Source organism: Notothenia rossii (genome assembly GCF_949606895.1).
Source record: "Notothenia rossii genome assembly, chromosome: 10".
Classification (NCBI taxonomy): Eukaryota; Metazoa; Chordata; class Actinopteri; order Perciformes; family Nototheniidae; genus Notothenia; species Notothenia rossii.
The window spans coordinates 19,515,624-19,543,547 of NC_136908.1; the positions used below are offsets into that span (position 1 = coordinate 19,515,624).

The window sequence follows — 27,924 nt, forward strand, 5'->3', positions numbered from 1 at the left end:
TTATGCTGTGTATGTAATTTAGTAATGCCTTGTATTTTATCTATGTAATGTCTTGTCTTTTATCTGGACCCTGAGTCTGTAATAAAGTTTTCATTCATTCATTCATTAATTCCTACCGTTATAGAAGTAGTACCCCTCAATGCAGTGCGCATTGCGCAATGCCACAATGAGCTCAACGTGGGCGGGAGCTCAACCTTTGAGGCACGTGACGTCCCGACTCCCGTGTTGTGTACTTACCCAGTCACAAAAGTAACATATTATATCTTATATTATTAATATGTATATAATTATGATGTCTGTGGTTATTTAAACATTCCCTGATAAACGTTATTTCAGCGTCAATAAATGAGTGTTAATCCCAGTGTGTTTAGCAAGTAGTTGCCTTAGTTTATTTTGTTATGAGATGATGATGTGAATTACTGTTCAAATTAATTAATGTAATAATGGTTTTGGTCTTATATTTTTTTTCGGGGGGGAGGCCCTTTTTCCAGTTTAGAGCAATAGCCCCTCCAAATGTCTGTGAACGTCCCTGAGGAGAAGTATGTGATTTAGTGAATAAATGACAGGATCAAATTCAATCCAAAAATGTATTACCATGTCTACAAAGTTGATAGGGTTTTTGCTAAGTGCAGCTCTTTAAAAACTCACAAAAAATGTTATGTTACTGTTGGTGAGTAAACGTCTTCGCTAAGACAGCTAAGCATTAGGTGTTCTAGTTTGAAAAAGCATCATATGTACGCCGGTATGGAAAACAAAAAACAAAATAAGAGATGTAAGGGATTAAAGATTTTTTTTAAATGGGAAAAAAACAAAAAAGACTCACCAAGGATTTCGCCGATCATGAAAATCAGGCAGATGACAGTCACCACATACAACGTCACGAGTTCCCCGCGTCACCAGTTAAACGGTAACAACAGCTGGTCAAAAGAGGGGGGCGGGGCTGACCGTTTTTGTCTGGCTGAACAACAAAGTGCCCTCCAGGATGTTGATGAGCGAACTGCTAATTACTCAAAGGTGGTGATGTGTCGTCCTCTTCCTGTGGAGTGTTAAAACATACTTTGAATCCCCGTGGACCATCACCTTGTTTTGCAGGCGTTGCAAGCGGCCATGCATTTGCACACGGTGCTGCATTGGTCACAAGGCGGCATCACGTAACTGTGTGCACTCTGCTTCATTCCAGAGGATGCCCATGATCGGCTGCTTTACGAGAGGAGACAACAACGCCCGAATTAAGTTAGCATTAACATAACTATAGCTTTTTTAAAGTAATAGTTAAACATTTGTAAAGTACCTTAAAGTTAACTTGTATTTTTTTGTGTGGCACGTTTTTGTAATCCGGGCATTATACCGATTTTGAGGATTTTTAAAAAAATAATCTGATATTCTTTAAGAAGTAAGAAATGTTCAGAAAGAAGGATCCAGAAAAACTTGTCCTGGTGTCCGGCGTGAAGAGCTCATACGCTTCCCTGGGAAGGTAAATGTTATTTTATTTGCTGCTCTGATAGTAACTGGAATCATTATTATATGTTAAACGAATTTTAGAGAAATTATTTCTTAATGGATATATGCGGTTATTTCACATTGTCCCGGATTATTTGTAAAAAAAAAACACAGTTGCTAATCCTTTGTTTAAAGACAAAAAAAATACTTTTTTCTGCCAGTAATAGCAGAGGAAACTATCTTTGCCCACGTTCCTTTGTTTGTTTCCACACGGGACTGGTCTGGGGTCTGCTGTTCTGACTGGCAGTGCGCAAACTGCACTTTTCTCTTGTCACCAATGATGGAAACGTCACACTTAAAAACACAAGGAGGTGTGCACTGATTGTGAAGCACTAATATTTCAATGGATAAATTATCCACCTTATTTCTGTATGGCTTAATAACTGCTGGTGGTATTTACTTATGTGTATCCTGGTTGGTGGGCAAAACTTTTAAAACACTATTAAGCAGCTCCAATTTGATATGACTTTTTTTTCAGTTAAATCCTGTTGTTTCTGCTCCTTTGTCAAGTTTGGTTCAGCTGATCAAGAACCATTTCCATCATTCGAAATGCCACTTAACTTTCCTCATTTCTAGTTCATGTTTTTCTTAGAATAAAACAAAACCACTTCTCATAACTTAAATGTTTTTTGGTTTCACATTTAAATGTTTCCTATATAGGGGCTTTGTGTGGATTTACAGAAAAAGCACTGCATCCTTCCTGTTATATTAATACATATTTTTCACTAGTAATGCTCAATAAGTATTAAATAAACCTTGTTTAAATATCCAGTTATTTTTATTTATTTTCCTAAACAATAAATAACATTTCACCTCTTCACGTATTAAACCGTTTCAAATGAAATGAGTGACCAGTTAATCAACAATAAAAAGGATGCACATAACATTAAACTAAGCCAATTAGTGATACCTACATGCTGTTATTTTCTGTCAATTCACTGCATTCATTCTGAACTTTGATGTGTGTCCAGCGAGGCCAACCAGGAAGCATTACAGGTAGACATAGCTGGTGGCATCAAGCATTGCCATGACAACAGCCGAGCACAGGAGGACCGTGACAGAGAGAAGAAAGTGGCCAGGAGGAGATTGTATGTGGTGACTGTCATCTGCCTGATTTTCATGATCGGCGAAATCCTTGGTGAGTCTTTTTTGTTTTTCTCCCATTTAAAAAAAATCTTTAATCCCTTTCATCTCTTATTTTGTTTTTTGTTTTCCATACCAGAGTACATACAGTGGGGCAAAAAAGTATTTAGTCAGCCACCAATTGTGCAAGTTCTCCCACTTAAAAAGATGAGAGAGGCCTGTAATTTTCATGGGGTGCCGCCCATCCAGGATTTGGGCCAGCAGTTTTAATCAGGGCTGAATACAACATTTTAATTGTTTTATTATTATGTTTATGGTTGTTATTTGTAGGGCTCTGTCCTAATATTTATTTTTGTTTTAAACTATGTTGAAAGACTAGTTTAATATCATTTTGCTGTGAAATTCTGAATGAAAGGCTGCGCGCGAGAGTGGTTTTTCGCTGGGTTGAGTCGTGTGGGTTTTTGAGTGAGATGCGGCACAGCAGCCTGTCAGTTTACTCTTGCTATGTTAGTTTGGCTATTATCATTTATATTTATCTGCAACAATTGTGGAAGTGGTTCATGAAAGGCATATGGCAACTCAGCGCCAGATGCAGGCAAATTAGAAGAAATCAGTTACGTTACCAACGTAACTGATTTGCCAGGGACAAGGGAGGCTGGCAATCAATTATATTTTGAAGAGAAATTGACTCTCAAGCCGGCTCTCTCACAAACTCCGGCTCTGTGCGCAAGCAGACCACTGCACACGCTATCTGCCTCGCTCAATCTTTCTCTCTCCCTTTTTCTCCATCGCTCAACCTCACTCCAGCCTGTGTGCGCTCCTCAAGTTTGCCTGCATGCTTGCCCAAGTTGGCACAGCGTAACAAATGTGCCACAAAACCAACCAATGGATGAAGCCTATAATAAGACCGCCAACAGCCTTATGGCAACCTAAAACCGCTCTGTTTCCATAAAAACAATTCACGAGCGCCTCCCTCACCCCCCCCCCCCCCCCCGTTTACAAATCTCGAGCTTCCAACAGCCCCTCCCCCCCGTTGACAATTCAGATTTCCCGGGAAATGTAAGTTTCGGGGTGCGCCCGCCCTGTTAAATCAAATGCCCGCCCAGAGACGTATGTCTGCCGCCGGGTTGTTTGTCCCATTTTCAGGCGATTTGTAATCTGTTCTAGAAAAACGATGTGTTTTTTAGGATTTCAAGAAGCATATAGAACAAACAATGGATGTATTTTATGAACATTTATCCATGCTGAAAGTAGATTTAGATGTGTTAGGAGTGAGATAGAGATTATTATCTAATATATGCATCTGATGAAGCATTGCATGAAGTCTGTTGATGATCAGAGGCTGTTGTTGGGGCTGCATAAACGTTTTTTTATTTTTGTTTTGTAGACCGACCATGCAGGCAGGGGTTTTAGGGGGGGGGGCAGTGCCCCCCTAACACTGACCTCTGACCCCCCTGTGGCCCCCCTAAAAATGAAAAGTGAAAAAAAAAGAAAAATGTATGATTTATTACACGATTTATTGAATGACGGAATAGGCGGAACTAACGTTATTCGTCATTCTAGTCGGACCCATTAGAGCGGTGCACTCACTTTCACTGTCCGGCTGAAGCGCGCGAAAAACAAACACTTTTCATCTCGGATCATCAGAGGCTGTTGCATCCAAGAAAGACTGATTGAAACCTACGTTTCTAGAGACTACCACGATAATTGAAGGTGAAACTATTGTATCCGTGTAATTGTAGATGTAAAGTAGAGATGTAACTGTTCATTGCCTTTATTTTTATATAAATATGATATGGTGTTAGTGCAAAAATTGTACTATAACTTAAGCTGAAGCTAACAGTAATAACTATAAGATATATCTGAAATAAATAAGTGTACGGAAACAAATACCAATAACTGTATTGCATTGTTTTCTTATGCGCAATTACTTCATACTGTCTAGTTCTCTTTTTCGTCCTGCATTTATTGTGCCCCCCAGTGGCCCCCCCAGTCAATTTGGTCTAGAACCGCCACTGCATGCAGGCCTCAGAGAGTTAAACTTGGACCGGTGACCATAGTTTTATTGTATTTTGTTTTCAAAATCCACAGCGGAGGTTTGTGTCGTACTACATGCGGTGTATTTTGCATATCTCTCAGTAGCCAACAATCTGTGAGTCTGTTGGCTCGGACATAAACTCGTGTTTAAAATAATACTATATAATAAATGTAGTCTACATTTCATAATAAGAGGTGTAAAACCTGAGAGGATTTTAAATTGCATTATAACTAAATGCTTATACAATCTGTATTTTGTATTGTTGATTTAATGTGTGAACGAGACGATATAGAGAAGGTTAAGCTGTCATTATTAGGCTGTAATTTGTTATACTGTTGTAATGGGTAAGCAGGCCTATTGTTTTTGGATAGTTGTGGAGTTAGGTGGTCCATGAGTTTTTTTTTATTGGTTAAGTGGTCCTTGGTATGAAAAAGTTTGAGAAACACTGCGCTAGTGGATTGTCAAAGGGGGAGCCTCGTTGCGGGGAAATTATACAGATGGCTAGTCCGCCCCTGAAAATGTCTATGCAAACGTTATTATTAATAATAATTCAAACAAAAAAATTAGAAAAAAAATTAATCCTTTTAAAAAAAAATATATATATATATATTTTTCCATTTTTATTTTGTAATCATCTCGCGACCCCCACTCGGGGTCTCGAGACCCCCACTTTGGGAACTCCTGCTCTAGAGCCGTGATGTTTTGGGGCTGTAGCTGAGCAACACGGACTTTCAACTCCCTCCAAAGATTTTCTATGGGGTTGAGATCTGGAGACTGGCTAGGCCACTCCAGGACCTTGAAATGCTTCTTACGAAGCCACTCCTTTGTTGCCCGGGCGGTGTGTTTGGGATCATTGTCATGCTGAAAGACCCAGCCATGTTTCATCTTCAATGCCCTTGCTGGTGGAAGGAGGTTGTCACTCAAAATCTCACGATACATGGCCCCATTCATTCTTTCCTTTACACGGATCAGTCGTCCTGGTCCCTTTGCAGAAAATCAGCCCCAAAGCATGATGTTTCCACCCCCATGTTTCACAGTAGGTATGGTGTTCTTTGGATGCAACTCAGCCTTCTTTCTCCTACAAACACGTCTAGTTGAGTTTTTACCAAAAAGTTATATTTTGGTTTCATCTGACCATATGACATTCTCCCAATCCTCTTCTGGATCATCTAAATGCTCTCTAGCAAACTTCAGACGGGCCTGGACATTTACTGGCTTAAGCAGGGGGACACTGGCACTGCAGGATTTGAATCCCTGGCGGCGTAGTGTGTTACTGATGGTAGCCTTTGTTACTTTGGTCCCAGCTCTCTGCAGTTCATTGACTAGGTCCCCCCGTGTGGTTCTGTGATTTTTGCTCACCGTTCTTGTGATCATTTTGACCCCACGGGGTGAGATCTTGTGTGGAGCCCCAGATCGAGGGAGATTATCAGTGGTCTTGTATGTCTTCCATTTTCTAATAATTGCTCCCACAGTTGATTTATTCACACCTAGCTGCTTACCTATTGCAGATTCAATCTTCCCAGCCTGGTGCAGGTCTACAATTTTGTTTCTGGTGTCTTTTGACAGCTCTTTGGTCTTGGCCATAGTGGAGTTTGGAGTGTGACTGTTTGAGGTTGTGGACAGGTGTCTTTTATACTGATAACGAGTTCAAACAGGTGCCATTAATACAGTTAACGAGTGGAGGACAGAGGAGGCTCTTAAAGAAGAAGTTACAGGTCTGTGAGAGCCAGAAATCTTGTTTGTTTGTCGGTGACCAAATACTTATTTTCCACCATAATTTGCAAATAAATTCTTTAAAAATCAGACAATGTGATTTTCTGGATTTTTTTCTTCTCATTTTGTCTCTCATAGTTGAGGTATACCTAGGATAGAAATTACAGGCCTCTCATCTTTTTAAGTGGGAGAACTTGCACAATTGGTGGCTGACTAAATATTTTTTTGCCACACTGTATGATGCTTTTTCAAACTAGAGCACCTGATGCTTAGCTGTCTTAGCGAAGACGTTTACTCACCAACAGTAACATAAGGCGGATATCTTTCTTAGTTTACCTGCTAGCTCCCTCTTCAAATACCTCCTTTCACAAATAGGTTTTAAGAGTTTAGGTAAAGGTTATCTCTCATCAGGAAAATCACATTATTTGTTTGCTGTTGAATTATTATTCTGACGCACAAACGCTAACTGAACAGGACCACAAAGCACTTAAGTACTTATTTGTTCACTTACAACATTTGTTTTTTGGGAGTTTTTAAAGAGCTGCACTTAGCAAAACCCCTATCAACTTTGTAGACATGGTAATACATTTTTGGATTGAATTTGATCCTGTCATTTATTCACTAAATCACATACTTCTCCTCAGGGACGTCCACAGACATTTGGAGGGGCTATTGCTCTATACTGGAAAAAGGGCCTTCCCGAAAAAAGACCAAAACGATTATTACATTAACTAATTTGAACAGTAATTCACATCATCATCTCATAACAAAATAAGCTAAGGCAACTACTTGCATTTAGTGACTTGATTTTTAAAATGAAAACCAGGGACATTTTTTGTTTTGCGGTCCATATCTCAATAAAAAAGCTAATGTTAGTAACCATTAAAGAAAAAATGAGGACAATTCAATGTAGTTTGACCATTGTAACTGCTTTGCAGACATACTGATAAAATAGGGCTTCTATAATTACCTTAAATAAACTCACTAATTAATGAAACCAGTTCAATACGCATTATTTGTATGCTTATCAATAAAAACAGGCCTACCTGGTTTAAAACACTCTTGTGGTCATACTGTGGAATGAAACGACTTCTTTAGTATTTCCTGTGTTTGTCTCCTTTCACTTCCTCAACTTTTTCATGTGCATCTTTTTTATCTTCGCCTGAATACGTTTTTAATGTTTTTAATGTACATTTTTATTTCTTAATTACTTCCCACATAAGTATCAATCTAGCACTCCAGCATTATAGCGGTATGATATTGGTGTTGATGTTTTTTCTCTCTTTCTGCAGGGGGGTATTTTGCGGGCAGTCTTGCTGTGTTGACAGATGCGGCCCACCTCCTTGCCGATTTAATCAGCTTCCTCATCAGCCTGTTGTCCCTCTGGCTGTCCTCCAGACCCGCCACACACAAGCTCAGCTACGGCTGGCATCGTGCAGGTGCAGTACTGACATTTATCTAGCATAATTTTATTTTCAACTTTATTTTTGTTCATATTTTCAGACAAAAAGAGTGGGAAAGCATTATATTACAGCATTATATTAGTTACAGAAAAGTCAAATGGAGGCTTATTTATTTTGGTACATAGTAACAAATATTCTAAAACTATTGGAGACTTAAGACCTTCAGTGCTAATTCAATTGATTGTTGTAATGGGCGGCCCCAATATTTATTTGTTCTATTAATGCTTTTTCCTTACGTTGTGTTAATTTATCAAAAATACTTCGAAAAAAAAGGTCAGATTTTTCTTCTTTTATCCTTTCTGAATTTAAGTGATATAAGTAAGGGATAATGTGCTGCGACGCGGTCATTATATGGCCACATTCTCAACAAAGTAACGTTATGACTCCTAATATTAATTGAAATGCTTTTATGGATTTAGAAAATGATTTTATTGATTTAAAAAATAGTTGTATGTATTGATTTAAATTGACATGCATCCGCTAAGAAAAATATTCCGTTGTTACTGTTTGAACTAACGTAGCAACGGCAGGAACTGCTTCGATAGCGTTTTTGAGGAGCTTTTTATTACAGATTTGAAAACATCGCTGCTTGCTTTAAAAGTAGCACAATTCATTATGTCAAACCTTGGAAAGTATCTAGATATCCCTGCCCTAATGCGAAAGTAACTGGCAACTGAATATGTGTCGCCGTTTGATGTCTATGTCTGGACCGTTGCGTAAAAAGGAGGATTTCTGCCCGTTACTTCTCCGCTGTTTTCTTGTCGCTCTTGTCTTGTCAGTTAGAAAAGCAAACTGCATGCAGTTTGCTTTTCGGCCAAACTGTATACAGTTAAATCGAACAGACTTCTTTCTGCAGATGTGAGCGTCCTTAACAACGGTCAATGAGTCCTTGTCTGTTCGGTATTAACAACGTGTCACGTGTTCTGAATTGACCAATCAGAATCGAGTATTCAACTAAGCCATGTAATAACTATTGATATTATAAAACCCAATTAGAGTGTTTGTAATTTGCAATACAATCTCTAAAGTTAAATAAATCAACACATTTCACAAAAGGATGTTTGAGGGTGCTATAGCTTTTTTTTAACTTTCTCTAAATGTATCCAAATGTCCTACAATTTAAACTCTGAAACCAAATAAGATGCGATTCTATCCATTACAAAATATTTTGTAAATGATATCATGCCAGCTGTCCTTGTTGTTACATTGCATTTAGCTGACGCTTTTATCCAAAGCGACTTACAATAAGTGCTTTCGACCAAGAAGATACAAACTTGAAGAAAACAGAATCATATAAGTACATCAGGTTTCATAGAGCTAAAACATTTCAAGTGCTACTCAACTGGCTTTAGATAAGCCAGTCCTTTTATTAGTATATAAGTGCTCTGTTAGCAGTTCTTTGTTAGTAATTCTATCGCTCGAAGTGGAGTCGAAAGAGATTAGTTTTCAGTCTGCGCCGGAAGATGTGTAAGCTTTCTGCTGTCCTGATTTCAATGGGGAGCTCATTCCACCATTTTGGAGCCAGGATAGCAAACCCACGTGTTTTTGCTGATGGGAACTTGGGTCCCCCTCGCAGTGAGGGTGCAGCGAGCTGTTTGGCTGATGCAGAGCGGAGTGCACGTGCTGGGGTGTACAGTTTAACCATATCCTGGATGTAGGAAGGGCCAGATCCATTCGCAGCATGGTACGCAAGTACCATTGTATTGAAGTGGATTCTAGCAGTTAGCTGAAGCCAGTGAAGGGAGCGGGGGAGCGGAGTGGTGTGGGAAAATGTAGGAAGGTTGAAGACCAGGCGAGCCGCTGCATTCTGGACATTGTCTGACATTAATCTTTTTTGAAAACCTTCAATTGGAAGCAGCTTCCTGTCAGTATTTGACCACAGTTCTTCTTGTATTTGTCCTGTATTATGTTCCTCCTGCAGAGATCCTGGGGGCTCTGCTGTCAGTTTTCACCATCTGGCTGGTAACGGGGGTGCTGGTTTACCTGGCTGTGGAGCGCCTCATCAGCGATGACTTCACTATAGATGGCACTATCATGCTCATTACCTCCGGTTGTGCTGTGTTGGCTAATATTGTGTGAGTAAAACACATCGATATCATTTTTAATCGGCATGCAGTGTGTCTTTGAATTTTAATTATTTAATTACAGAGAGGTGACCAATACTTAATGTACTTTTACGGACTCTGAGTGTTGCATTTCTGCATTAGTTTTATAATTTGAATTGTTCCTACCCTTGAAAGCATGGCCCTGGTGCTCCACCAGTCTGGACACGGCCATAGCCACGGGGGTCTCAGCTCACACGGCCACAGCCACAACACAGGAAAGGGAGACAATCAGGTTTCAAACCACTCACACAACAATGATAACCATGCCGACCTGGAGCAGAGCACAAGCGGTAATGGTAAGTGTCCCCATACACAACTCATTCTTTTTTTCTCTCAAATATATATGCTGAATCAATGTCATATGTATTGCAGCACTGTGGGGGGCACTACTGTCCACTATCATAACATAATGGAATATGTAGTGAATTATAACCCAGTGTATAATTAATTGAATAGCATGTATCTTACTCTACCACTTTCTATCAGGACGGAGGGCTCAGCAGGACAACGCCAGCGTGCGAGCGGCCTTTGTCCACGTGTTAGGAGATCTGCTCCAGAGCATCAGCGTGCTCGTCAGCGCCATCATTATCTTCTTTAAGGTCAGGAGTCTCTCTGTGTTTCTCTCTCCTACTTTAAGATAAAGGTTGTAAATACACAACAACATTTGGGACAAACTATTCTCTCTCTGGTAGAAGCAGAAACGGTTGTCACTTTTCTTAACCATCATTTCCTATCAGCATCTCTAAAAAATAATAATGAGGATAAAACTCCCCAAATCAAATCTAACTAGAAAATGCATTTCCTGCAGAAAATGCGTGTGAATGCTGTAAACTGTGAACATTTATGGCTGAATTTAGCTGAAAATGCAGAAAAAGCTGAATATGTTATTAGCTGAATGGTAGCTGCTTTTAGCTACAAAAATGCAGAAAAAGCTTAATATTTAAAAGAGAAGGTTTAAAAAAAGGTATAAACAACAACATGTATAGCCTTGATGTCCTGAAATAGCTGAATAATGTAATAGTTGAATGGTTTCTGCAGCTGAAAATAGGCTGAAGGAGTTAAATATCAGATGTAAGTAGTAGTGAATTAATTTGTATTAAGATGAGAAAAGAAATTAAAAAAGCTTGGGAAAGCAGCAGAATATTTTGACTATTTGACTATATATTTTGACTTTTGTGTGTGTGGGGGGGGGGGGGGTGTGTGGCTCCAATCTGCCCAGCAACACCATGACAACCAACTGCAGTCCCGTAAGAATGCATTGGAGATTATATCTGACAATTTTGCCAACTGTTCAAAAACTATGGCTCTTGACCAGACCGTGAGCATCAGGGAACCTCAATGAACTGAAATATGTATTTTTGGGGGGTTTTGTGTGTAAAATGTGGAGATGGGAGCAGTTTATCTAAAGCAGGGGTCGGCAACCTTTTTTTTTTGTCAACGATCGAGAATTATCAAGGGGGGGGGGGGGTTTGAGGTGCTGGACGCTCGTGAACTATCAGCAGGAGGGCGGGGGAGCCTCGCTGCGGGGAAGCAGTGTGTGGACCTGTCAGCGCAACTTACATGATGCCGAATTTAACAAACACATTTAAATAATTGGTTTAAACGGCATAATAATAAGGACGATCGTCCGTTCTGTGATTCTCCAGAGCACACATGTTAGGATATTAGGCTCATGGAAGTGAAACGAGGAAGCGGAAAAACAGAGGTCTGTGATGTATTTTGTGAAACAGAAGAACAGCTAAATAAATGCAACGGCCTCCCAAGAAGAGCTCGCCTCTCTCCAGTCATTTAAGTTAAAGTTGGTTATTGAACCTGAAGCTTGTTGCTTCTGCCCTCCTCGACTACGGTCTGGGAGCCGACAGGAAAGTTCAACACACAGATGGCCAGTCCGCCCCTTTGTAGCGTATTATTTCGATAACAGATGAGCAGATCGCCACTGGGCTTTCAACTAAATACACAGCTACGCAAAAACTGCGGCATTTGTACAGCTCCTTATGGGTACTGCAATTTGTGAAGTGCTTTATTCCTCTGTGGTGAAACGATCAGCACTGCACCACGGAGGAAAGCGGGAGAAAGTCACCTGGAGATAAAGAGAGCGGGGCTGCGTTGCATGAATGGCTTCCTTCTGCAGGTAACGGGGAGATGCGCTCTGGCTGCGGTCTCGTTCAGGATCGGAAAATACAATTTCAATATTTTGCATACTTATTCCACTTATTCCTAGTGTGCCACTGGTTACGGTGCCGCGTGCCAATGCTGGCACGCGTGCCAGGGGTTGCCGACCCCTGATCTAAAGTGTACTTCTCCCTGCTCTGAAGAAAGATCCGGAACAATTTCACATGGGAATCAATTGGGAGCTAGCTGGACTTTTTCTCTCTTCGTGCCCTCAAGAGGCATTTTGTTTAATATTTTATCTGAATTTTTTTTTATTTTCCAACCTTGGAGAGGTTTTCCTACGTTTTTCAGGAAAAAATATGTCTGAGGAGTGTAGGGTTTGGGAATTATGGCAAGTTTTTAAAACATTTTTGGGGGAGAATTTCAAGCACTGCTGCACTCTGTTTTGAGATCAAAGCACTCTAGAGCAGCGGTTTTCAAAGTGTGAGGCGCGCCTCCCCTGGGGGGGGCCAGAGAGCTTCAGGGGAGGCGCAGCGTGAGACACAAAAGAACGAGAAAAAGACGAGTAAAGTGACAATTGCCCACTTGTGGCTGTCTGTGGAGACCGAGTTCCCCCACCTCACCAAAAAGGCTGTAAAAGTGCTCATTCCCTTCACCTCCACCTACCTGTGTGAGTGCAGGTTTTCCGCATTGACTTTGATCAAAAGCAAGAACCGGTAAAGGCTGCAGCCAGAGTATGATCTGCGTTTATTCCTGTGTGCATCAAAGACGCAGTCTCATTGTTCCCACTAAAGTAGGGGTGAGTGTAATAAGGAGGCAAAGTTGACGTTCAGTGTGTTGCCGGGAGCATATAAGGATTTATCCACCATGTTGAAAATGTTAAAAAAAATATGTCTTGAGAACACGGCGTGCGGAAATATACGGGTCGTGCTGCAGCTAGATGTGCCTGTCCTCTGTAAGAAGGTGTCGGCGACTGACATGCAAGGAAGAACGGCTGTCCACAGGCTGTTCCAACTTTAACAACTGTATTAACTTCCAGGGTAGTGAATTGAACATGCTATTGTAATTGGGTGTGTGGTATATTTTCATGCACGGACAGGCATGTTACACAACACACAAACTGAACAACACTCAATTCGATCTTGTTATAATAACAAGTGCACGTTACTGATGCAATATGGTTGAGACCATTCGGGCTTATTCTAGAGGGGTGCAAGGAATAGTCCAAGTATTGGGGGAATTTTATACAATATGTTTAAAACATAAAAATAAAAAGGTTTTAAAAAGTTATTGTTTAATGTTTTAAGGAGGTGACGCTACTCAGCCAATCGAATCGGTGCAGTCAGCACGATAGATTCAAACACACACACACAGAGACGAGACAAGAGGAGAGAAACAGTCGGAGTAATTTCAAATGGCGGAAGGTAGACAGCGAAAACAGAGCATTTAATTACATTTTCTCTTACTGGACCTCTTTGAAATGCAATTGAATACCCCTGCATTATAGCAACAACAACAATAATAATAATAATAATAACAGCAATAATAATTGGGAGGGGGGGCGCGGCTGTTCTTATGTTCTCTGAGGGGAGGCTCACCTACCCACACTTTGAAAACCCCTGCTCTAGAGTTAACGAGCTGCTCCATCCACTCTAATGTTAAAATCTGAAAAAGGCCTCTCTACCAAGCTCAAAACTAAATTCAATATCTCAAAAAGTTTAAAAGATATCAAAAGATCTGAATAGGAATTGAATAGCTGAAGATATTGTGATCATTTGAAAGTTGGAATGAAGTGTCTGGCTGAAATTATGTGGAAGGAGAAGCATTTGGCGCAAACTGTAGGAAAAGTGGATTTGAAGGCATTTCCCATTGACTTCCATGTTTAAAAAAAAGAGTTTAAAAAGCTGAATATTTCAAAAAGTATGAAATATTTTGAAAAAGTTGAAGCTTTCCCATCGATTCCTGAACAGCCTGAATAGTTTAATATTTGAATGGTTTCTGTAGCTGAAAATAAGCTGAAGTTATGGAGTGCCAAAGTATTGGCTGAAATAAGGGGAAGAATAAAGATTTGAAGAACTATAGTGGAATGCTGTAAACAGCATTCGCACTAATAAAAAAATAAAGCACACAGTACCGAAGCTCCCATTTATTCACTCATGCATGAGTTTATCTTCAGAAAACCCCGCTGTAACTCTTGAGAAATGTCGAACAACACAAGACACTGTGTGCAGGAAAATTGTAAGACGTGTTTTCTGTCCACAAGCTGAAGATTTTTCTCTCCCCAGGCTAAAACTATGAGCTTCTCTTGCATAAGAAATACTTTATTAGTTGTCAACAGCCTGTGTCCTTTTAAGTATTCTTCTGAAATAAATACTTAAGCATACTTATCCTTTGATGCTTTGGCCAGCAATCCAATATAAATTATTCTGTGTTGTTTCTTTCAGCCCGAATATAAGATAGCTGACCCCATCTGCACCTTCCTGTTCTCCATATTTGTCTTGTGCACAACATTCACCATCTTGAAGGATATTCTTCTCGTCCTGATGGAAGGTGAGGCTCTCAGTCCCCGGCACTAAGAACATTGTCAACATAGTTTGTTAGCACTCTCTCACTCTTTGTGCTTCCTCATCATTTCTCAAATTCTTAAATGTTCTCTTTTTTCATGTCCCAGGCACTCCCGGAGGTGTGAAGTACGGTGAGGTGCGGGAGGATCTGCTCGCAGTGAAGGGAGTGACTGCGGTCCACAACCTACACATCTGGGCCCTCACCATGAACCAGGCCTTACTGAGTGCTCACGTGGCCATAGGTGAGAAAACAATGCCAGGCTAAATGCAAACCTATGAACAACTGTCTGCACCATTGAACTTGATATTACTTTTCAATTGGTGCCACAACCAAAAGAAATCTGAACACCGTCAGTGGGCGAATCAACTAACTAGCACATTTTGTTCATATGAATTTGCAAGGAGTTCTTTGAAACCGTCTCCGGGCTAAAATACAAAGGGTATTAGGTTTTGCTTATACATATTGTAATGCCATGAATATACAAATAATGACTCCATGCCGATGATAGCTGTGATATCTCAGGAATGCGTGAGGGAATATCTTTACATTTGGTAACACGTTTTTGTCCATGACTCAACTAAAATGCTAATTATGTAAATTTCACACATTGTCAAATTGATGAAGAAGTGATGACATTTTGGACAAACATGGAAGTAAACTGACATTTGAGTGGTTGAATTGTTTTAAAGATGATCATTTGCTTTTAAAAGTACATTTGAAACCTTAATTAGAAAAATTACTAGAAATGACCTTTTTGAAATAAAGCGGAGCGAAAGTAGAGAGCAGCAGGAAAAGGAAATACTTGCGTAAAGTTACTTATCACTAGTGGTAATGAGCACAAAGACTCTTTCTATTTATTCTATAAAAAGAACATGACAAGGGCTGCAAACATAGCTTTTTTCTCGTTCTTCTTTGCCCTTGCTGAAACCGTTGTAGGCACACACATTTTCTACATTTACAAACAAGGTGACTAACATGTTCACTGACATTTCTTTTGACTCCCTCTCCACAGATGAGACCATGAATGCTCAGACTGTCCTGAGAGAAATGACACAGGCATGTTACTCCAACTACAACTTTCACTCCGTTACAATTCAAATGGAGAGGCAGGCGGACCTGAAGCCAGACTGTAATCTGTGTGTGGAGCCCAAGAAGTAGCTACCTGCCATCATTATTTTATCTGACCCCAGCAGAATAAAGCAAATGCTGTTATGGTAAAGAACCTTCAGTTCTGCACTTCTCCTTGGACCCTGAGGTATTTTACTGTGACAATATTGCCAAAGTCATATGACTGTGTCTTTAGTGCCTTTGTGATTATATTCCCAAATAACTGTTTTTATAGCATGTGCCTGAAGGAAAAGCAACCCTGCTCATGATTTAAATTATTTTAGCAGGGACATTCCCTTTTCACATGGTGCATGGTGCATGGTACATGGTATGATGTTTCAACTTTTCTTTATATCCCTGTGTTATCTTTGCCTTTAGGTGTATTCATGTTGATATAAATCTGTTTATCCTTTAAGAATCAATAACTGCTTTTATGATTGAGAAACTATTCATTTACACTTCTACTTATTGTCTTGAACGCACATTTTAAATAGTTTGTTTACCTTGTGAAGCAATCAGACTGAGGCAAAAATACCCTTTATATGAGCATTAACCTACTTTATCAATATAAAACATTGCACACAGTCGGGTATATAAATATAGATCAATACATATTTCTATGCATTGACTTTCACACCAGCAATCTCAGAAGTACTGTATGCGGGGAGAATCAAGTGTATTTAAAAAAAGGTGTTTCCACTGCCTTTGTTCAGTTGTAAGGTGAAATGAATTATTAAATAAAATGTATTTCTTTTTAAAATATGTTGTATTGTGAATTTTGCTTTTGTAGTCTGATTTACAAAGTCATGAAATCCTTCACGATGAAGCACTGTATCACTGCAAACACCAACTCCTCTGTTGCTGGGCAACAAGCTAGCACACGGATGCATTGTCCCAAGGTCTTGGGGTTGTTCCCTGTTTATAGTCCCACACCTCTTTGACCCTAAAACCAAATTCTATGCTGTACAAAGTCGGCCATTTTGGTGTACAAGGGTCCTTTCACATGTTTCTGACACTCAAGTGTTTACACCTTGTTTAGGTATTTTATTTTGAAAATATCTGCCATTAAGAAGTGGTAGATAATTATACAGGTTATTGACTTGAGCAATGCTTTGTACAATATTGAGGTACACCTAACATTTTCCTTTTTTATGTTGCTTTATAATTCTACGCAACCACTTTGCCACTTAAATATAATTTTGTACTTATTTTTTTGAGAGCGGGAGCTGCTTTTCAGAATAAAGTTTTACGGATAAATCAAATTATCAATTTATATAAGTGTATAAACCCATATCTGGCAGTATTTTAAAGATGCAATAACTTCATTGCCAGCTTTGGTTAATGTTTCATAAATAAGATTCAGACATTTAAATGCCTAAATGGCCTATTGTCCCCAAGCCATACTTTTACTTTCTTAACTTACTTTTGTAATTTTTCTTCAATCCTGAATGTAAGACTTTTATAATTATTTTTTTACAGTTTACAAATTGCATACCTGCTTTTATTTATTTGTATTCATTCTATCCACATTAGGGTATTCTTTCATTTAACACATTTGAGTTGGTGTTAATCCTCATAACACACAATGTTAACTCTTGTATATCTTGTATAAGAACATTTATTTTTGTTTACATACTGTACTTTATATTGATGTGTTGTTTTGGTATAAGAAAGTGCTTCATTCAAATACTTGAAATACGTATTGAGAATAAGTACAGAGCGAATGTGTAGGCTTTTTACACAGATATTAAATAGATTTAAGTCAAAGGTAAATCACTCTCATTCACATTCAAGCAAGCTACCATGAAAGGTGCTCTCAATTTGGGAAGTGTCTTGCTCAAGGACACTTGGACATGTAAGCAGAAGGAGCTGTCCATTGTTGAGATCTCCATATTAGCTTGAATACTTGGTATACTCTCTCCCGGTAAAGCTCTTTCCCTGGAGAGCTGGGTTCTTGCTCTCGGTAAGGTTCTCTCAAACTTGGTAAATATCTCTCGAATTCCTTTGTTGAATGCGGAGTGAATTTCTTGGTTGAATGAGCGGAATGAATTGATGTGTGTTTGTGAATGTTAGTCTCCCCAACCCTGTCTCCTAAAAATGACGTTCCCACAGAACTAAACTGCATTCTCAATTACGTTTAGCTAGAAACGTTTTTTCTCCCACGTTACGTTCGTTATGAACGTATCTCAAATAAGTATATTTTCTATATATCTTTGCCATTTATTGTCTTGCTTATAATAATGATAATAGTAATTTATATCATTTTAGAGCACACATTTGAAATCAGTAGGCGAGGTACTTTCGCCAGTTGTTACTCTCATGAGCGAGGCAGAACATAATAGTTTTAACATGCCAAAAAGCTGCTGTGTCGTTTGTTGCACCTCAAACATTAAGACAAATCCAGAGTTACGTGTTTCTGTACTTCCTAGAAAGGACAGCAACAGAAGATCTCTGTGGCTTCAGGCTTGAACGCCGTTCAAATGACAGCGTCCGTTTCCCCAAAAGTGGGCGGGGCTGTAAAGTGACGTAGATTTGACTCATCTATTATTCAAAACCATTTTATTTATTCTAACGTAAATTACATGCCAGTGTTTTATCTTTTTATTTATTTATTTTATTTTAAATCGTATAATGTCGGAATTTTTTTACCGTCTGTGAGGAAAAGAAATGGGGCATAGAGCCTCAAAATACTGAAATCTGTATTTTTGAAAATCTTTTTTTCCTTCTAATTGTTTATTCTTTTCTAAATAACACACTGTTATTTACTCAACAATAACACACAATTATCCTTGTTTTTATTTATTCGTTTAATTCTATAATCTTGGGCTTTTTAGCATGCTTTTTCGCCGTAAATAAAGTCACCGGAAACAGACGTAGGCCGAACGATACACACCACAAACCAAGCCCCCAGGAAGTGCGCCGGACTCAGATCCTGCCGACAACGCCAAACTGTTATGGAAATCTTAGACCTAGTCAGTACTGTGGAGATATACAATTAGAATGATCAATCAATAAACTGGTGAAACAAACAGAGTTGTCTTTCTGGATCTTTATTCGAGGCACCTCGAAGGCACAAGTCTCACAGAGTACAGGGTAGTCTGCAGGAGTGTGCGCAATAGAGCTCCTGCGGTCACGTGACTTTTGGTTATCAGCCACCATTTTGGCAGTAAACATGACGACCGGCGCCAGCGTTTTCCTACCGTGCGAGTATACATCTCATTTTAATTCAAGTGAAATTCGGCTTTATAGTACAAAATTAGAAAGATTAAATATAAGCGACCCATATAATGCACCCGGTGTGCTTTTCAAGAGCATAACCTCCTGCTCTGAAGACGATGTACCCGACTTGCGCTACGCGGACATCCACAGCTATCTTGTAAGCTTTCCATCAGTGTACTCAGGAGACTCCCTCAGAGCTTACAAAAGCTTGGAGGCTTACAAATGGTGTCAGTCCGGCTTCGTAAACAACATTCAACTGTGGAGTCTTACATCCAAAAACTTCGGCATCATCACTGCAAGGGTAAGTATTAAATTATTCCAGTTTGATAGGCAGTGTCACGTTAGCATTGTTTGTTTATTAGCTTGTCTAGCTACGGCAGTGTCACGTTAGCATGTTTGTTTATTAGCTTGGATAGCTACTGCAGTGCGTCTGAAACTAGTTTGTATTTTTGCTTTTTGAAAACTTTTTGTAGCATTGTACTGTATTCCTTCACCCACCTGATATGAAGTGATCACTGCATAAGCGAAAGCAAACGGCCGGGGGGTCCCATCTTTCAGTCTTGTTCAGACGGCTCCTGGCTCTTTTAATCGCTGCGATCCACTTTTCCCTCCTCTCCGCGTCTTTTGGAATGCGATAATAAGATACACCTTTCTTCTTCCCACGCCTATTTGTGCAACCTGGTGCACAGCAGTTATCCACCATCCTCGACAGTCTGCCAGTGCCTGCCAATGAATTTACTGACGCGATTACTGCCAAAATGGCTGCCCCCTTCGTTTCTCGTCACGTGACCAGCATATGTGACATCATCCGCAGGAGCTCTATAGTCACAGAATAGCAAAGCTTATATACAAGATAGGGCGGGCAGACAGAGTTTTTGTGTAGCTAGGCGGAACGCCTCAGAAATCTGCTTTCACACGGATGTCTCATATTGTTATTAGACACCTGTGTCCTTGAGCTGTAGAAAGTATAATGGTTATCAGAATATGGAAGTTCAAACTTTGTGTGAAGAAGAGTAGTTTCAACATAGTCTGCCAAATCAGCTCTGTGGCCTTGAAGCGCTTGAGAATAATAATCCTCATTAGAGACAACAGATGAAACAGCAAATATTAAGAAATGGTACAGTAGTGTTAGACAATGCTTTCAGAAGCATTTGGTTTTACCATATAAGGTAACATAAGAAATTGCCACTACACAAGCCAGATGCCTTGTCCCGTCTGTTTGACCCTGAGCCTGCCGCCAAGGAACCAGAACCCATCCTACCACTGAACCGTGTGGTAGGAGCGGTAACTTGGCAGATAGAAAAAGAGGTGCAGCAAGCAAATGTTGAGCCCAGCACCTAGTGAGTGTCCGCCTAATAGGCTGTTTGTTACAGTGCCCTTGCGCTCCAAGATCATTCACTGGGCTCACACGTCCTTGCTCACTTGTCATCCTGGGGTTGGAGGAACCATGTTCGCACTTAAGCAGCGTTTCTGGTGGCCGTCCATGGCTAAAGATGTTGTTGAATATGTGAATGCCTGTCCTGTTTGTGCTCGCAGCAAAACTTCTTCCAGGTCTCAGGCTGGGTTGCTGCAGCCGCTGCCCATTCCTCAATGGCCCTGGTCTGACATATCCATGGACTTTGTCACTGGACTCCCGGTGTCTCAAGGTAATACCACTGTGCTGACAGTGGTAGATCGTTTTTCTAAAATGACTCATTTCATTCCATTGACCAAGCTACCATCGTCCAAGAAAACGGCAGAAATTATGATGATCAATGTGTTCTGCATACATGGATTTCCTAGGGATATTGTGTCAGATCGGGGCCCACAGTTTGTTTCCAAGTTCTGGAAAGAGTTCTGTAGCCTAATTCGAGCCACCGCAAGCCTCTCCTCTGGGTATCACCCCCAGTCCAACGGACAAACGGAGAGATTAAATCAGGTGTTGGAGACATGTCTGAGGTGCTTGGTGGCTCAGAATCCCTCATCGTGGAGCAAGCATTTAACCTGGGTGGAATACGCCCACAATTCTCTTCCTACCTCTGCCACAGGTCTGACTCCTTTGCACATGCCCTGGTCAGACGCTGCCACCGTATCTGGGCAGCTGCCCGTCAAACCCTTCTAAGGAGCTCTTCTTCAATGAAAAGGGTGGCTGACCGACACCGCCGTCCGGCTCCAGTGTACATGCCTGGCCAGAAGGTTTGGTTGTCTACGAAAGATCTACCCCTCCATGTCGCTTCAAGGAAATTAGCCCCCAGGTTTGTTGGTCCCTTTCCAATATCAAAGATTGTGAACCCTGTGTCGGTGCGCTTGCGACTCCACAGGTCCCTGCGGGTCCACCCTACATTCCACGTTGGGAAAATCAAGCCTGTCAAGGAAAGCAGTTTGGTGCCCACAGCTAAACCTCCGCCACCGCCCCGCCACCCCCCAGAGTTGTTGATGGTGGCCTTGTTTATACGATCAAGAAACTGCTGGCAGTCCGGAGAAGGGAACGTGGCAGGCAGTTTCTTGTTGACTTGAAAGGCTATGGTGCAGAGGATAGGATGTGGATCCCTTCACGCTACATTGTGGACCAGGAGTTGATCAGGGACTTCTACAGGCAACATCCTAATCTGCCTGGGCCTTCAGGAGACGTCCCTAGGGGGGGTAATGTTGTGACTCGACAGTTATGTTAGGTTAAGTTATGTTTTTTACTCTAGTCTTGTGTTTTGATCTTGTCACTTCCTGTTTTTATTTTGAAAGTAATCCTTCCCTCTCATTCCAGATCCCACATTTCCTGCCTTTGTGTGTTTCCCGCCCTTGAGATTGCTTGGCCCTGCCCTGATAGTTTTCACCTGTGCCCATCCTTGCTCACCTATAAATAGCCCTTGTGTTTATTTGTTCCCTTCTCAGTTCGTTATGTTTCATGTCGTGAGAACCTGGGCCTTTTGACTCCTGACACTGTACTTTGAGATTTAGATCTTTTGCCAAGTGAGTTTTGTTTTGATGTACAACTTAGTTTTTTGTTATTTAACTACTTTCTATTTTTCGAAAGTACGATTTAGTTTTTGTTATTAAACAACATTCTATTTTTGGACAACTGTCTTCGAGTCCTGCTTTTGGGTCCTGTGTCCTGTGTCTCGGTTCATAACACCCTCTTCTTGCACATGTATGAGACATATTGTGTGCGTTGTATAGAGCATTGAGTGTTTACACCTCAGTGCTAAAACGTGGTGTTGTCACAAGCAGGCAGGGGAGAAGGATAGCTGGCTATTACTTTAAATAGAACAACTAACTGTCTATGTCATGAAATGTGCTGTGGAGAGTCATGACCAAACCAACCTGATCTCACCAGAATGCGTGATTCCACCACGACTCCTTAACACCGCATTGCGTGATGGAGTCACGCATTCTGCTACATTTAGGTGTCAGCACCACGCAAAAAACCGCAATGTAAAGTGAATGAGGCTCTTTTGTAGTGGTGCACACACGCATTTCTACAACGTCCCGCAGTGAGCTTTTATTCTATAAAACGTTTTTAAAATCTGCTGCTTGTAGTAACTCGCGGGAGGCTTCTTTTATTTTATTTGTATTCATAATAACTTTTATTTTTCGTCAGAATGTAAAAATTACATTAGTTACGAATTTTTGTTCTCAAAAAACAGTGTGTAATACAACTGTGATTTTTTATTAAATTAGTTAGTTTTTAAGGAAGGCCAGAGCTTCAGCTGTGTCAAATAGATTGTTCCATTTAGTTAACGTTATTTAAAAGATAACGATCATGTCCCCTTTATTGTATTACGAGCGTCAATTCCCATTGAATAACGGAGAATTTTACACCCGGAAGTAAGTATTCTCCTTACTGTCGATTGATTTTACAGTGATATCTGCACTACTCATGAACTCAAAAACACCAAATTATCCTTGTTAATTACACAACATTGATTGGTTTAAATTGTGTACAATGCTTTTGTATTTTTCCCCTTCGATTCGGAGAAACAAATATTTTTTCTGAGTTTTTGGATGGCAGAAGACACTGCACTACCACTAATCCTGAGCTATCGTTTACTCTTTGAAAGTCATCACATGAATGCATTGTAATAAATGGTTTGGCTGCAGTAAATATTACACATCTGTCGTAGTTCTTTATTTATCTACAGAGATCGGGCTCAGAATAGACCGGAAACTATTCTTTTACCGTTCTGTTTTAATTTCACAATAAAGTTAGTAGTAATAATTTGTTTTGATATTATTGTTTTTTACTAGACCGCTGGGTCATGTTAAGACCATCTTTTCTGTGTTGCTGTGGGGTTTTTCCATCGCTTTTGTGTTACAAATATCAAAACAATAACAAAATATATCCGTCGTAAACTAAACCAGAAACAGCAGTATATTTTATTTTGTTAACACTGTAAACTTGACAGCTTTTTAACCCGCACCTCCTACTGGTTAAAGCACGTTATTACACGTTTGGAGTAATTGCAATGTAGGAAGAGTGTGTTGCTTTTTAATGACTGTTTTAAAATTTGAGAGGCTCTGTATTGTGAGACAGACGCCTCCAGCCTCTCGTTGTCAGTAGGGCCTGGCTCATTTCGTGGCATCTGCAGGCAGTGGCAAGTACTTCCGGCATCTGCCACAGAGGCCGCTACTCCGTGGTATCTGTGGCAAGTATATGCCACAGATGTGGTATCTGTGGCAAGTATATGCCACAGATGCCACAACTTGCCGTGGCAAGTATATGCCACAACCATGCCACAACTTGCTGTGTCAAGTAAATGCCACAAGTTAAGAGTTAAGAGAAGGTTTACGGTAGCTGCCACTCGCCTTCCGTGGCAAATGCTGATATTTAAACCCGTATTTATCGCGTAAAATGTCGCTGTTTTGGCATGGCTTTATCGGACTGATCTGTACACAAGACTGATGATCTGTTACTGATGGTCCGATCTCTATTTTTCAAAAAGATTAAACATTATATGTTCTATAGATTTTACTTGGAGAACGTGGTTTGTTAAAATAAATAAACGTGCTATTTTTATGATAATACTCAATATATATTATTATAAAACATCATCCTTAAAATTCTTTTTTTAAATGTATTTTTAAATGTTCTAAATTTGAAAAAACTAGATAAAAATAAACTAAAGTTAAAATCTTGTTTTTCATGCCCTAAGAGCAATAAAAACACCTGGTAAAAAAATCCCGAGTGAGGCTTTCATAATTCATGCATGAAAGGGTTAAGAAAGACAAATATATGTTTCTATTGGTTTTAGTAAGATGGTTTATTATAGTGTATTCTTATATATTCAGTAGGCTATATTGTTTATTCTTTAGATACTCTGTAGATAAATATCTACTAATAACGTGTAAATTATTTCCTGTTTCTTTTTATTATTATTATTTTATGTTTCCTATCCCTTATCACTGCTGTAACGCAAAGATTTCAACATTTTAGATAAATAAAGTAAATACAACGTATCATATCAAAATCTGTTTATGCTAATTAGCAACACATTGATTTGATATTTGCATGCATGACATATAACCTTTTTACTGATGCACAAAAAAAGTTTTAACAAGGGTGTAATTATATTACCTTGTAACCCTCTTTCCTCAACATATTAAATCAACTTTATACGGTTAAATGAGGATTGCTTGGAGTATCATGCTTAAGAGAACATTCTTCATGTTTATTTAAGTATTTATCATTCTCATGGTGCTGCCCTAAGTCTGTAGCCAAGTCTAATAACACCATTGTACACGTTGCTGTATCAATACAGATATTTATTTTTTAATTATTTGTCTTTACTAGTAAGAATACACCTGGTTATCGTAGCAAGCAGTGGAAACTCCCCTCAAGAAGCGACAATTGCCAAGGGCTTGCGTTGCAACGCTCACTTGCCAATATTTCTTTTTTTATTACAATATAGGCCTATGTTTAGCCTACTATCATAGATATAGCACGTTTGTTTATTTGAGCAAACCACGTAGGCTATTCCAAGTAAAATTGAATATAAATGATAATTTATTATCTTTTTGAAAAATAGAGATCGCACATCAGTCCTGTGTACAGATCAGTCCGATAAAGTCATGCCTAAACAGCGACATTTTACACGATAAATACGAGTTTAAATATCAGCATTTGCCACGGAAGGCGAGTGGCAGCTACTGTAAAACTTCTCTTAACTCTGGCATCTTGTGGCAACTCCCGTTCAGCATGCGCAAATGCCACGGCAAGTTGTGGCATATACTTGCCACGACAAGTTGTGGTATATGCTTGCCACGGCAAGTTGTGGCATCTGTGGCATTTACTTGCCACGGCAGGTTGTGGCATACTTGCCGTGGCAAGTTGTGGCATCTGTGGCATACTTGCCACAGATGCCAGAGTAGTGGCCTCTGTGGGAGATGCCACAAATGCCAAGGCACATGCCACGGCGAGTAGTGGCAACACTCATTGTGTTCTAGTATGATAAATAAAATAATATTGTACCTTGAAAATCAATGCATTCGTTCATTTGACACGTTGGTGGTTTTAGGTAGGCTATACAGCGACCCCTGGCGGTTCTAGTGTGAAGTAAAAGTAGAAGTAGCCAACCTAAATGTTGGAATACTCTGTTACAAGTAAAAGTCATGCATTAAAATGTTACTCAAGTAAAAGTGCAAAATGATTAGCATAACAATATACTTAAAGTGCATATGACATGTTTTCATTATAATGATTGATCATGAAAGTGTTCTCAAAGCTGGTAAAGGTGCAGCTAGTTTTAATGACTTTGTATACTGTAGTAGGGCATCTTGTGAATTTACTCCAGGAGTAACTATAAAGTCTGATTTAAGACTTGATTATATGTATCATCATTAATCAGAATCTGTAGTAAGTAACTAAAGGTAGCGTATTAAATAAATGTAGGGGAGTAGGCTACAATTACACAATTTACCTCTGAATTGTAGTGGGGTAAGTAGCCTACTACGTAACATACCATTTACATACTCAACTAAAGTACAAGTAGGCTATTTCTAAATCACAAGTACAGTACTTGATTATACAAGTTAGCCTATTTCCCACCTCTGGTCAACAATGTTAGATCTGTATGTCAACTTACTAATAATATATCTTGAGTATTATCATAAAAATAGCACGTTTATTTATTTTAACAAACCACGTTCTCCAAGTAAAATCTATAGAACATAATGTTTAATCTTTTTCAAAAATATGATCGGACCATCAGTAACAGATCATCAGTCTTGTGTACAGATCAGTCCGATAAAGTCATGCCAAAACAGCGACATTTTACGCGATAAATACGGGTTTAAATATCAGCATTTGCCACGGAAGGCGAGTGGCAGCTACCGTAAACCTTCTCTTAACTCTTAACTTGTGGCATTTACTTGCCACGGCAAGTTGTGGCATATATAAGTTGTGGCATATACTTGCCATGGCAAGTTGTGGCATCTGTGGCATATACTTGCCACAGATACCACATCTGTGGCATATACTTGCCACAGATACCACGGAGTAGCGGCCTCCGTGGCAGATGCCGGAAGTACTTGCCACTGCCCGCAGATGCCACGAAATGCGCTTGCTGTCTCTCATCGTTGTGTTGCCTCATTTCTGTGCTTTGTTAGACTGCTTAGCAGCGTGTTAAGTAGGTGTCCTGTGCTTTGCTATACTGATTAGCAGTGTGTCGTAGTGTTCTGTGTCAGTGTGTGTAGTATAGTGTGTGTGTATTGCTTAGACCAGGGGTGTCAAACTCAAGGCCCGGGGGCCAAATCCGGCCCGCGACTTCATTTGATGTGGCCCGCAAGAGCTTGCAAAGAATATAATACGTTTATTATACGGTTAATTGCCACTTTACATGTCCCACAATGCATCTCGTTTTGTGACATGCGCACTGAAGAAACTTGCAATTATTTGCCCTGGACTTCTGCTTTCAGACGTAGTTAATTACTAAGTTATTGCCCTATCCGATAATAATCCAATTCAGAGGCAATAATATAATATAATACATTATTTTATATATATTATATATTTATATATGTATATTTATATAGGCAAGGCAAGTTTATTTATATAGCACCTTTCAGCACACGGCAACCCAAAGTGCTTTACAAAACAAAATAAAAGACATTTAAAGGTCCCATGTCATGGCCATTTCTACTGATCATATTTCCATTGTTGAGGTCTAATAGAATAGATTTAAATTGTGCAATTTTCCAAAATCAGGAGGTTAGGTCCCCCCCACTTAAATCATGTTCACATGGATAGGAAACTAAATACATTTGCACACATCTTGTTTCCATATCTTTCTGTTTTGGTGGTCATGCCACAACCGTGCACGTGCATGCGCGAGTCATGGTGAGATATCTGGATTAAGAGGTTGCTTTTTCTTTGCACAGCATGAAAGAAAGGCCAAACGAATGGGCTGTGATTTTTGTATTTTTAAGCAGATGTCAATCATTTGTACGGCCCTCGGAGGATGTTGAAAAAATTAAAATGGCCCTTGAGAGGAAAAAGGTTCCCCACTCCTGCTGTATAGTAGGCATATGTGTATTCACCAGGTATTCACTCTTTGTCCTAAATGGCTTGTTGGAGCTCCGCCCCCATCCCTGTAAGCCCAGTGTGCTCTGATTGGTCAGGACGTTGCGAGGCTCGTTACTGCGAGGATCGGACAGGTTTCCGGGTCGGCGATACAGCGAGAACAAGCGAAACTCATCCTGAGCACACACAAACAGTCACAGCCGAAGTAAAAACAATAAGTGTGGCTTGATATTGAGTAAGAAAAAGGTTTATAACGCTGTGAGAATGGGTCTGCAGAGAGCATTTCTCCGCAATCCCAACTCGTCTATTACCAGCGTTCAGGGAGCTCTATGCAAGTCAATGGGGACTCCCTGTTAGTTAACTAAGGGGTCCTGGTGTGTGAGGTGCTCCGCGGATTGGTCCATTTGGGCCAATCCGGTCATTTGTTGTCGATTTGGGTTTTCACACGTCACAGAACCCAGGAAGAAAACAATGGAAAATGAGAAATCTCCAACGAGGCGTTTTGTGGCAGCATAGACTGGTCTTGTC

At 40.0% G+C, this 27,924-nt stretch overlaps 1 protein-coding gene across 1 annotated transcript; it reads left to right on the top strand.

Annotated features, from left to right (window-relative positions):
- Positions 1-883: 883 nt before the first annotated feature.
- On the top strand, positions 884-16,448 carry LOC307021293 (proton-coupled zinc antiporter SLC30A8-like). The gene is made up of 9 exons (XM_079653283.1): positions 884-1,474; positions 2,472-2,638; positions 7,627-7,773; positions 9,719-9,872; positions 10,038-10,198; positions 10,389-10,501; positions 14,459-14,564; positions 14,686-14,820; positions 15,592-16,448. Exons 1-9 carry the CDS (start codon positions 1,401-1,403, stop codon positions 15,735-15,737), a joined length of 1,203 nt encoding a protein of 400 aa, XP_079509409.1. The 5' UTR covers positions 884-1,400; the 3' UTR covers positions 15,738-16,448.
- The last annotated feature ends 11,476 nt before the right edge of the window (positions 16,449-27,924 follow it).

What these genes read in the sequence shown, in the direction of transcription:
- LOC307021293 (XM_079653283.1), top strand. Translation starts at nt 1,401, where the DNA reads ATGTTCAGAAAGAAGGATCCAGAAAAACTTGTCCTGGTGTCCGGCGTG. An exon ending in CATGATCGGCGAAATCCTTG is followed by an intron (nt 2,639 to 7,626) that starts GTGAGTCTTTTT and finishes CTCTTTCTGCAG; the next exon opens with GGGGGTATTTTGCGGGCAGT. An exon ending in TCTTCTCGTCCTGATGGAAG is followed by an intron (nt 14,565 to 14,685) that starts GTGAGGCTCTCA and finishes TTCATGTCCCAG; the next exon opens with GCACTCCCGGAGGTGTGAAG.